The 12,604-nt window shown below is 46.1% G+C and overlaps 1 protein-coding gene across 3 annotated transcripts in view; it reads right to left on the reverse strand.

Annotated features, from left to right (window-relative positions):
- MAD1L1 (mitotic arrest deficient 1 like 1) overlaps positions 1–12,604 on the reverse strand; it is a 188,765-nt gene that overhangs the window by 166,288 nt on the left and 9,873 nt on the right. For all 3 annotated transcript variants that reach the window (XM_081337803.1, XM_081337802.1, XM_081337804.1), the window contains exons 7-9: positions 12,385–12,515; positions 10,825–10,939; positions 9,628–9,689 (exon numbers count right to left, since the gene is read on the reverse strand). In XM_081337803.1, coding sequence (XP_081193929.1) covers positions 9,628–9,689; positions 10,825–10,939; positions 12,385–12,515 — 308 coding nt within the window. The remainder of the gene's footprint in view (positions 1–9,627; positions 9,690–10,824; positions 10,940–12,384; positions 12,516–12,604) is intronic.

Genomic DNA, 12,604 nt, shown 5'->3' on the forward strand with positions numbered 1-12,604 from the left:
TAAGCTTAAAGGCAACACAACACAATTCAAGCTGCCTACGCGTGTGCACACACGGACACACGGACACACACACACGGAGCAACCTTCCATCTCGATTCTGACTTTTCTCGTGAAGCTTCCTGCAAACAAGCAACTCAGCTTAAGAACTTGGGGGGAAAATGAATTTTACGCCTCCCTAGACACAGGTAAACAAAATGAAGAAATGTCAGATTTACAGCCATTGCCTCGCAAGCCTCCTCTGTAGCTTTAGCTGGGGGTGGGGGAAGAGGCTTCCGGAACTTCAAATAAATACAGCCCGTCTCCTGGAAATGAAGTTCTGATCGTCTTTAGCGTTGAATGCTTCCCTTTGGCTTCCGCTTGAAGGATGACCCAACGGGGAAAGGCCGGGCGGTGCCTCCGAAGGCAAAGCAAGCAAATGGCGGAGAGAGTCCCAGGGGCAGAGAGGGAGACTCTGCGCCCTCAACGCCTTCCACCTTCCTTCCTTCCTCTTTTCCTCCCTCCCTTGTTTTCCCTCTCTCCTTTCCTTCTTTCCCATTCTCCTTTCCCTTCCTTCCTTCTCTCTTCCTTTCACCCTTCCTTCCTCCATCCATCTTCCTTCCTTTTGTTTTTCCCTTCCTTTCCTCTTTTCCTTCCCTTCTTTCCCTTCCTCCCTCTCAATTCCCACTTCTGTTTTTTCCTCCCCACCTTCCTTCCTTTTCCTTCTCTTCCTTTTCTTGTTTTCATCCTTCCTTCTCTCCTCCATCCCCTTCCTTCTCTCTTTCTCTTTTCCTTCCTCCTTCCCCTCCTTTTTTCTTGCCCCCACCCTTCTTCTCCCTCTTCCTTCCTTCCTTCCTTTTTCTTTCCCTCCCTCTTCCCCTCCTTCCTTCCTTCCTTCCTCTCCCTCTTTCCTTCCTTCCTTCCTTCCTTCCTTCCTTCTTCTTTCCCTCCCTCTTCCCCTCCTTCCTTCCTTCCTTCCTTCCTCTCCCTCTTTCCTTCCTTCCTTCCTCTCCCCCTCCCTCTTTCCTTCCTTCCTTCCTTCCTTCCTTCCTTCCTTCTTCTCTCCCTCCCTCTTCCCCTCTTTCCTTCCTTCCTTCCTTCCTTCCTTCCTTCCTTCCTCTCCCCCTCCTTCCTTCCTTCCTTCCTTCCTTCCTTCCTTCCTTCCCTCCCTTCTCTAGAATATATAGCTGACTGGAATACAATTGGAAAACAAGACCATGTTTTATGTTAAAACTCAATTATAATTTGATTCTTCACAGGACATTACAACCTAAACAGATATAAGTAGAATATTACACTTCTTATTACTTATCAAGCACAGTCATGTGTGACATCATCTTATAGGTCAAAAAATGAATTGTTGTAATAAATGTTGGCTGTACTTTATGCTACTATAATTATGTTCATCAATAAGATACAAATTACTCATTGCTTTTTCACAGCAAACATAATTACCCTTTGAAATGAAAAATTTTGAACTCAAGCTTAGATATTTAGGCACTTCTGCAGGGCGATTACAATTAATGCGCAACCTACTTTTCTGAAACGGGAACAAAAATATAGCTTTCTCAGGCAGGGGAACTGATTTCCCCCCCCCCCCAATTTATTTATCATTTTTTTCAGGCCCAATTCTCACCTAAGCACAAGAAACGAAGCCAAGGCAGAACCCTACCGAAGACATTGTGAAAGAGAGAAAAGAGAAAAAAAACTGCTTTAGACCTTGCTTGAAGAAATAGGCTGCCCATTGCGACACCTTTCCTGATGGGATTAGTTAAGAGGCTAAATGAGGAATAGCCGGAAAAGAACATTAAAACATTAAGGTAATTAGAGAGACATTCCTGGTTTGTGCAAAGTTGCATTGATGCACTCAACCTGATACGCAATACGCTTTTCATCCTTTGAGACGTGCGTTACACGGGCACCGAGAAGTCACTCATGACCATTTTGCATGCTAACAACCTTTGCAGCATCCGAGGGTCACGGGATCGGGATTCAGGTGCTTGGCAACTGATTCCACATTTATGACGGTTGCAGCCTCTTGCGACCTTCTGACAAGCAAAGCCAACGGGGAAGGCACATTCACTTAACAACCGGGTTACTAACATAGTTGTAAGCAGAGCTGGCATCCTTCAGTGCCAGTTTTTAGACGAGCTGGCAAAGTCCACTTAAGAAGCAACATAAATTTGGGGCTCACGTGTGGTTGTAAATTGGGGACTACTTGCATAGTCTGCCTGCAATAGGCTTAAAAGATCTGGAAGGATGAACAGCGCTCAAGCTTAATCGAAGCCTGTGAAAATTCTATTAAATGCCATTTTAAAAATTAGGCTGGGTCAAGACTCTTTATCTGAAGGGAATATATATATATATATATATATATATATATGTATGTATGTATGTATGTATGTAGGGACGCGGTGGCTCAGTGGGTTAGGACGCTGAGCTTGTCGATCGGAAGGTCGGCAGTTTGGCGGGTCGAATCCCGAGTGCCGCGTAGCAGAGTGAGCGCCTGTTACTCGTCCCAGCTTCTGCCCACCTAGCAGTTCGAAAGCATGTAAAAATGCAAGTAGAAAAATAGGGACCACTACGGTGGGAAGGTAACAGCGTTCCGTGCGCCTTTGGCGTCTAGTCATGCCGGCCACATGACCACGGAGATGTCCTCGGACAAGCGCTGGCTCTTCGGCTATGAAACGGAGATGAGCACCGGCCCCTAGAGTCGGAAACGACTAGCACACATGTGCGGGGGAACCTTTACCTTTACCTTATGTATGTATGTATGTATGTATGTATGTATGTACACACACACACACACACACACACACACACCACACACACACACAGTTTTCTACACCCCATCCGCCGGCAATCACAGTGGAGAGGATTTCATTAATAAATTTATTTTCCCTCTCATTTCAATAGCGTGGAAAAAATGTATGCAAATCCATTTGTAATTAGGTTTAAAAATTCCATTTCATGGGATAATCAGACTTCAAAAAACTCAATTTTAGTTTTAATCAGATTTTAACAAGGATATTAACTCCATTCCGTTCATGAGAGAGAGAAATGGCGAATTTAACGCAAATGTATTCAAGCTTAGCCTTAGGAGATAATTAAATAAAATTAATTTGGCAAGAATTGTCTGTAAATGGAAGCATTCCAGAGCGCAGAGCGCATTTCTCTGAAAGAAACAAACGCAGCTCATTTCCATACGAAGACACAAAGCTTATTGTTCAGACAGGAAAGGGGATCTCAAGACTTGTGCCAATGACAAACTATGGGGAGCCCTGAAGCGGCTTCTAAAGGGTACCATCTTCTAGAGGAGAGAGGCTGGCGTGGTCTGCCCTCTTTGGATAAGCTTCTTAAAGTCACCCAGGAAACAAGGGTGTGAAATACAAGTGGCAAAACCCACACAAAAGGATCTTAAGCTATCCTGCGGAGAGGCCAAGCAACGCTTGGAGAAAGGGTAGGAGGTTTTATTTTCCAAAGCACCAGATGGCAAGACAAGTAACAATGGATGGAAGCTAATCCGGGAGAGAAGCAACCTGGAACTAAGGAGAAAGTTCCTAACAGTGAGGACAATTAACCAGTGGAATAGTTTGACTTTAGAAATTGTGGGCGCTTCATCGCTGGAGGTTTTTAAGAAGAGACTGGGCAGCCACTTGTCTCAAATGGTCACCTGGGTTGGACTAGAAAACTTCCAAGGTCCCTTCTAGCAGTAGGGTAGGGTAGGGTAGGGTAGGGTAGGGTAGGGTAGAGTAGAGTAGAGTAGAGTAGAGTGGAGTGGAGTGGAGTGGAGTGGAGTGGAGCGGAGCGGAGCGCAGCAGAACAGAGCAGAGCAGAGCAGAGCAGAGCAGAGTGTAAGGAATATTATGGATGTAGAAATAGAACGGGGACGCGGTGGCTCAGTGGGTTAGGACGCTGAGCTTGTCGATCAAAAGGTCGGCAGTTTGGCGGGTCGAATCCCGAGTGCCGCGTAGCAGAATGAGCGCCCGTTACTCGTCCCAGCTTCTGCCAACCTAGCAGGTCGAAAGCACGCAAAAATGCAAGTAGAAAAATAGGGACCACTACGGTGGGAAGGTAACAGTGTTCCGTGCGCCTCTGGCATCTAGTCATGCCGGCCACATGACCACGGAGATGTCCTCGGACAAGCGCTGGCTCTTCAGTTTTGAAACGGAGACGAGCACCGGCCCCTAGAGTCGGAAATGACTAGCACGCATGTGAGGGGGAACCTTTACCTTTACCTTTTTAGAAATAGAATGGAACGGAACGGAACGGAACAGAACAGAACAGAACAGAATAGAATAGAATAGAAATTTGTATTGGCCGAGTGTGGTTGGACACACAAGGAATTTGTCTCCGGTGCATAAGCTCTCAGTGTACATTCAAGCAATAGTGATAAATCATGATCATAATCAACATAAAAATACATTCATCATAAATCATAAGAGTGATAGTCATAGGATATTAGCTAAGCAAACAATGTAAATCATACTAGGATACTAAATAAAACAATATAAATCATAAGGAAGGCTTGGAGGAACGTTGTCCATGGGGTCGCGATGGGTCGGACACAACTTTGCAACTAACAACAACAATAAATCGTAAGATACAAGCAACAAACTTATAGTCGTAAGGATGGATGAATGAATGGATGGATGGATGGATGGATAGACAGACAGACAGACACAGATTCATTCATTCATTTAGAAGATTTATATGACTGCCCAGTGGTCTTCACCTAATGAGAAGGAAGGACTCACTGGAGAAGAGCCTCATGCTGGGAAAGATTGAGGGCAAGAGAAGAAGGGGACAACAGAGAATGAGGTGGCTGGATGGAGTCCCTGAAGCAGTAGGCGTGAGCTTAAATGGACTCCAGAAGATGGTAGAGGACAGGAAGGCCTGGAGGAACGTTGTCCATGGGGTCGCGATGGGTCGGACACGACTTCGTAGCTAAAAACAACAGGGTGGAATTGAGACCTTTGAATTATGGTGCTGGAGAAGACTCCTGCGAGTCCCTTGGACTGCAAGGCGATCAAACCGGTCAGTCCTAGAGGAGATCAACCCTGACTGCTCTTTAGAAGGCCAGATCCTGAAGCTAAAACTCAAATACTTTGGCCACCTAATGAGAAGGAAGGACTCACTGGAGAAGAGCCCAATGCTGGGAAAGATTGAGGGCAATAGAAGAATGGGACGACAGAGAATGAGGTGGCTGGATGGAGTCACTGAAGCAGGAGGCGTGAGCTTAAATGGACTCCAGAAGATGGTAGAGGACAGGAAGGCCTGGAGGAACGTTGTCCGTGGGGTCGCGATGGGTCGGACACGACTTTGCAACTAACAACAACCAGTGGTCTTACAAACAATAAACTGGGCAGACATAAAGTGAGTTAAAATACTCTACTAAAACGAATTCATTATTTGTAAATATTTTAAGTTCAACAGCAACCTACGCTTTCCTTATTAATCTATGACAGAAAAAAGGACGACTCTGAAAGTTGTTCATGCGAATGTCAGCACGCCTGAAAACCTTCCTGGGTAAATGTGTCTCCTCTGGTGGGGGCCCGCAAACATCGCCGCCCGCTCACAATGCCACTAATTAACTTCTTCCTGCGGTGAATGAAATAAAACATCGCAGCAAAACGCTTCCCATCTCATATCAGTTGAGCTTGGAGATGGAACGCTGAGACACGCTAGGTCCTTTTTTCCCAGGAAATGTTTTTTTTTATGACTGGTTTGATGGGCACACCAACTGCTGAACAGCAGAGCTGGCATCCTTCAGTGCCAGTTTTGCGAGGAGCTGGCAAACCACCTGGCCCTCCATCCAAAAGAGGCAATTCTCCAGAAACCACGAGCTTGACAGTGTTTGTCAACAACAAGCCTGCCTTTGATCACAAAGGCAAGGGATGCCTAGAAGTTCATCCTGCAAGCAAAGTCACCGAGCGGGCTATTTAGCAACAATTACACCTCAATGTAAGATGCAACCTGGATAATTGGGCAGCAGTTTGCCCAGGGTGTATCAAATAACTCCTTACTTAATACCAGTTTCCTGCAAAAAAAAAGAAAAGAAAAGAAAAAAGGGAGAAATATGCGCACAGGGATGGTTCTTCTCCTTTTATGTCCCCAAACTATTGGAGACGTTTCAAAAGAAGAAACTAAAAAAAAAGTTATTAACGAATGCACGATGTACAATCTCTATCAAAGTACAGGGAATGCAAAGCCGAATTATTTCTTCTAAATAAATAAATAAAGATGGAAGAGCATCAAAAGACAGGCTTTCAGTATTACTCCTCACAGGTAGACCGAGGGCTTAGAAAGATATAATCTGTGTTTGGTTCATAATTAGCATCGGCAAATCATAATGGACTAGTTGCAACACAGAGAGCTGGAAACTCTGAAGGGTATTTCTAAGCCTCATAAAAACTACATTTAAAAATGCCCAGAAGCCTGTTTCCCTAAACTAGTATTTTCGAAGCAGTGTTTTCAGCTAACCACTGAGAGGTCTAAACCTTAAGAGGTTAGTTTTGGAAAAACAAGGCTTACAAATTAAAAATGTCCCGGATCAGATCAAGGGTCAATTTGCTCTGTTCTGCTCTGCTCTGGCAAGGAAAGAAAAAAAAAACCTAGCTGATTGGGGGGGGGGGGAGGCTTGTAATGGACTGGGGGTACTTTAACGCTGGAAAGAGAGAGACTGTTCTGTACCAGCCTGCTACCGGCCCTGCAGAAAAGGCAGGGACAACCCCTTTACAAACGGCAAGAGGCTGGAATAAAGCCTGTCAAATTTATTAACATAAAACAGACACCAACCATGAAACAGGAGCTATGAAACAGGAACTATTCAAGCGGTTGCCTTCAGCAAACCAGCCCTCCCACGCATTCCCCCTTAAATACAGTTCAGGGCGTGGCTTCTCTCTGCCTCCTTCCGAGGAGCCCCATTGCCTTCCTCTGTTTACTCCTGATTGACTGCCTCCTGCGTCGGGCGTCCTTGAACAGGGCCAGCTGTGGGTCATCTTCATCCACGCTGTCAGGCTCACACAGCTGGGTCTGCGTCATGACCAGATGAGAGGGGCCTGGCTGGGGGCTCTCATCAAGCTCTTCAACACCCCCCCCTCCTCCTCCTCTGAGTCGTCCGACCCAACTGCCGACCCCACAGGCTGACCCTGAATCACAACAGAGACAGGCTGGACAAGTGGCATGGAAGAGGCATCTCAGCCCCCAAGAAGGGAAAGGATTGTATGTCAGTAGATGCAAAGAAAAGCAACGAAGGTGATTAAAGGTCTGGAGACTAAAACATATGAAGAACGATTGCAGGAACTGGGTATGGCCAGTCTAGAGAAAAGAAGGAAGATATGATATGATATGATAGCAGTCTTCCAGTATCGGAGGGGCTGCCATAAGGAGGAGGAGGGGATCTAATTGTTTTCCAAAGCAATCTCCTTTCAGAGAGTCGTTGAGGCCACTTGGAGGTTTGTCTGTCTCCTCGAGGTCCAAGTGGCCTCAACCGCTCTCTAAAAGGATGCAAATGACCGGCTGTCTGCAAGCCAGCATCCATCCTTCCCTTCCCCACCATCCAGTCAGAGCTGAAGAAGCGTCTTGGAGGAGAAGCGAAACCTCTTCAAAGGAAAGCAAGAAAGCCCCGTTGCCTCTTGAAAAAGCAACTGTTCTTTTCTTTCAAGCCGGGGGGATGTCAAGACTGATTCGCATTTTCACCTACGTTTTGCTGCGCTGGCAGCTTGACAGAAAAGGGGAAAGAGGGTGGAATGGCAGTAAGTTATTAAGCTAACCACTGCAGTCGTTTACTAAAAAAAAAGAAAAAAACAGAAGAAGGCCTTTAAAAAAGGGACAAAAACTCACTTAACAATTGTGTCGCTTAGCAAAATAAATTTTTGGGCTCAATTGCGGTCCTAAGTCAAAGGACTAGCTTCTTGACGGATGGCGGTCCATGAAATCAATGGCTTTCCGGTAGGGCCAAAGGAACTCTGCCACCTAGTGGAGAATGACACACTTCCCACAATAATAAAAAGCCAGTAAAGATTTTGTGTGTGTGTGTGTGTGTGTGTGTGTGTGTGTATGTATGTATGTATGTGTGTGTATATATAGATAGATAGATAAATATAGATATAAAAGGTAAAGGTAAAGGTTCCCCCGCACATGCGTGCTAGTCGTTTCCGACTCTAGGGGCCGGTACTCATCTCTGTTTCAAAGCCGAAGAGCCAGCGCTTGTCCGAGGACGTCTCCGTGGTCATGTGGCAGGCATGACTAGACGCCAAAGGCACACGGAACGCTGTTACCTTCCCACCGTAGCGGTCCCTATTTTTCTACTTGCATTTTTTACGTGCTTTCGAACTGCTAGGTTGGCAGAAGCTGGGACAAGTAACAGGCGCTCACTCTGTTACGCGGCACTCGGGATTCGAACCGCCAAACTGCCGACCTTCTGATCGACAAGCTCAGCATCCTAACCCACTGAGCCACCGCGTCCCTTTAAATATAGATATATAGATAGATACACACACACACACACACACACACACACATATATATATACATACATACACACACACAGGAATGTAGTACAGTAAAACAGGCATTTGCATGACAATAATCTGAAGACGGAGAACATTTACTACCCCAATCGGGACTGGCGTTTCTGGGTTGAGTAAGGCGGTAGTTAAGAAAATTGGGCCCAATTTCTTTTTTGCCACGGTCATTAAGCGAATTGGTTGTTAATAAGTGAAGCCGGGTGCCCTCACCAACGGTGCTTGTTGGCAGCTGACTGCCGGCGATCACTTTTAACAGATCGAGAGCTGGGCGGCAAGCAAATTGAATAAATACGCCAAAAAATAAATCAAGGAAAGGGCCGTTCCATTTAACGTCGCTTCATTAAAAAAAAAAAAGATACTTGGGGAATGTCATTATTGGGGAACGGATGGAGGAAGGGGTGACTCGTGTTTTCCGCATCAAACTTAAGCGAAGAGGGTAATTATCTGTAGCGAGTAGACTCTCTCTGCTCTGGCTTTCCCACTGCAAAATTGCCTCATTAAACAGGAATATATTTATATTTTATTTATATTTTATTCGATTTCTATACCGCCCTTCTCCCAAGGGACTCAGGGCGGTTCACAGGGCATATATAAATAACGATACAAAAGTTAAAAGGAAATTAAACCAGTGCCCAATTAAAATACAACAATAATAAAATATGAGGAGTTGAAAACCCGTCGCCTGGGTCCCCCCCCCGTCCCCCCCGCTTTGGCTTCTCAAAGAGTGGCTGGCAGGTGGAACTTCGCAGCCCCAAAATATTTAACCGCCCCGGCGCCGATCTGAGAGAATCACACCCATTTTTTCCCCCAATCACAGAAATCACGGCGAGTCCTCGATTTACGACTGCACATTGGGACTGGGGCTCCCATCCCTAAGCCATGCGGTCACTGAATGAGCCGTGCCCAACTTTACTGATTTAACAACTGCCGCTGAGTCCCTCAACAAATGCGGCAAGAAAAGTGGTAAAACGAGGCAAATGTTCCTGAGCAAATGTCTCGTTTAGCAAAGTAAATTTTGGACTCGATTGTGGCCGTATGTTCGAGGACTACCTGGAGACAGCCAGCAACAAACAAACCAAACATGGAGGGGTCAGAATTTCACTCCCATTTTCCCACTTACTTGATATCTAAGCCCATGCTTTGGTCCACTTTTTCCCACAGGCTCAATTTCTCCTGAAGTTTCTGAAGGAGCAAAAGGAGAAAAAGTTTTTTTTAAAAAAATTCAATAATGCAACTATATTTGCAACTACACACACACACACACAAACACACACATGTTCACAATTAGGACACCTGACAGCCGGTTGCAGCCTTCTGCAGTCACTTGACTCAATTTATGACATTTTTTTTCCTGGGGAAACCAACCTTTTGGGCTGGTTTTGAACAACAACAACAACAAAATCGCCCATAGGGATGTATTGACTCGCTTAATGACCACTACATTCGCTTTATGACCATGCTGTTTAACAACCCCCGCAACCTCCCCCCCCCCAAAAAAAGTTCATAAAATCTAGTCAGTCACTTTGAGTGCCTCGGTTTACAACTGTCACGACTTAACGACAAAAATTGTGGGCCCTGTCATAGTCGTAAGTCGAGGACTAGGTAAAGCCTTCTGTTCCCTTTCAAACAGGTTGGTGAAATCAGCTCAGAGGTCATCTGTATTTTAAATTCCAAACGCCGGGGTTTTGCCGGAGACTCGGACGCGTTGCAATCTGAACCGCCGAATGGCTGCAATGGCTAAAATTAATGTCCATGCTCTAAAGAAACTATTTTCACACGGAGACATTGAAATCCATATTATGGATTCCGTATCGTGTGTTTCGTTCCGTTGAGAACAGAAATGATCTGGGTGTAAATCTAAAGCTCTTAAGGTAGGTGTAGGGGTGTGTGTGTGTGTGTGTAATTCTATCTCAGATGTACAGTAGATACGGGTAAGTCCTCAAATTTATGACTGTAATTGAACCCCAATATTTCTTTGTGTTCAGTGAGGCATTTGTTAAATGAGTTTGGCCCCGTTTTATGACCTTTCTTGCCTCAGTTGTTAACTGAACCACTGCAGTCGTTACGTTAGTCACCCTGGATGTTAAGTGAATTCTGGCTTCCCCCGTCTGACTTGTCAGAAAGTTGAAAAAGGGGATCACGTCTCACACACACACACACATACGGGACGCTGCAACCGTCATAAATATGAGCTGGTTGCCAAGGACTCTGAATTCCGATCACGCCATCACGGCGATAATGTACCGGTTGTAACCGTGAAGCAGGAATCTTATTCACAGGAGCAACGAGGCGCGTAGAGTTGGCGGACTTTTTTTACCTCCTTCTCCAGTTCCAAAGCCACGTGCTCCGCCTGGACTTTTTCAAATCGCTGGAGCTTTCTTCGGAGACCCTCCACTTCCTCTTTCAGCAACCCGTTGTTTTCTCTCATTTCCCTGTGGACACAGCCCAAAATACTTTCTGGTTTAGAAGAGAAGCTTGTTTGATGTCGCTTGACCAATGTCAGGAAGGTGAAACGAAGGCAGGCAGAGACAAAGGAAGCAACAGGGCATGTTCGTAGTAAGTCGTCAGCCTGGCAGTTAAGCCCAATCCCATCAAAATATTCTCTTCGAAATGGCCTTTGACGTACCCTTAGCTCTAAAACAGGGGTGTCCTATGGACTTCAATTTGAGACCCGCGGACTTCAATTCCCAGAATTCCCCAGCCAGCTAGCGTTTGTTCTGAACCAGCCCTCTTCTGGCCTTGTAGTAAGGCAAACCCCTATTCAGATAGAAGAGACTGGAGAGCGTCCAAGGCTAAAAGGCGTCTGCCAAGTTTTATTACTCAATTAACAAAAACACTAGAGCTTGTCTCCTCAAGCGGAAGAGTTGCTTTCAGCAACCAGCCCCTCCCCAAACACTCCTTTTATTGAGAGCTCAGGGCGTGGTCTCCCTGTGCCTCCTCCCGAGGAGTCCCACAGCCTTTCTTTGTTTGTTCCTGCTCGACTGCCTCCTGCGTCGGGCGTCCTTGAACAGGGCCAGCTGTGGGTCATCATCTTCCGCACTATCGGGCTCACGCAGCTGAGAAGAGGTCCCCGGCTGAGGGCTCTGCAAAGCCTCCAAACCATCATCAGCCGGTTCGTCTCCCTCCTCCCCCTCATCTGAGTCATCCGATACATCGGAGCCGGCTGCCGGGCCCACAGGCTGACCCTGAGTCACAACAGCGTTCAAATCCTGGAATTGAAGCCTGTAGACTTCAGTTCCCAGAACTGAATGCTGGCTGGCTGTGGAATTCTGGGAATTGAGGTCCACAGATCTTAAAGCAGCCAAGGTTGGATCACCCCTCCTTCAACCCCTCTTTGTGAAAAAGCCCCACTGCGTCGGGTACAAGAAGGACAGAAGGACTGAATTCAGAGTAGCTTCTTTATTGCTGCTCGCCTATAGACAGGAATCTTGCCAGACTAAAGCATGAAACTGCATAACTATTAAGTTATGCCCTGTGGAAGGCATACCAAAGACTCCACGCTCTGCTGTGTGTTTGCTCTTTGGGAAAAGCCCCTGCTTCCTGCAGCTACAACACACACACACACACACACACAGAGAGAGAGAGAGAGAGAGAGAGAGAGAGAGAGAGAGAGAGAGAGAGAGAGAGAGAGAGAGAAAGAGAAACTTATCTACAAATCACAAGGCTGCCAAGGTATAAACCTTCCATTATAACCCAGGTGTAGAGAAAGAACATGGTTCTGATACCAAGACTGGTGACAAAACCAGGCAGAAGGTGGAGAGAGGGGAAAAAAAACCAGCACAGAGACCCTGACACACACACACACACACACACACACACACACACACACACTCACACAGACCCACAAAACCAAATATAATCATTTTCTTGTCCTTACCTAAGGTAGGCGTTCTCCTCCCTGAGTTGCTGCAATTCCCGTTCCAACTGGGGAAACTGAGCCAGCTCCGTCTTCATGTTCTTCACGATGATCGCATCATGTTCTTGCATGGAGAGCTTTTGCTCGAGATCCTGGAGAAAACAGGACCGAGAAAGCCTTCAGAAGACAACTGAACAAGGGTTATACTTTGAAATAAGCAGGAAACGCTGGCGATTTCCTA

The sequence above is a fragment of the Vipera berus genome (assembly GCF_964194415.1).
Source record: "Vipera berus genome assembly, chromosome: 13".
In the NCBI taxonomy this organism is placed as follows: Eukaryota; Metazoa; Chordata; class Lepidosauria; order Squamata; family Viperidae; genus Vipera; species Vipera berus.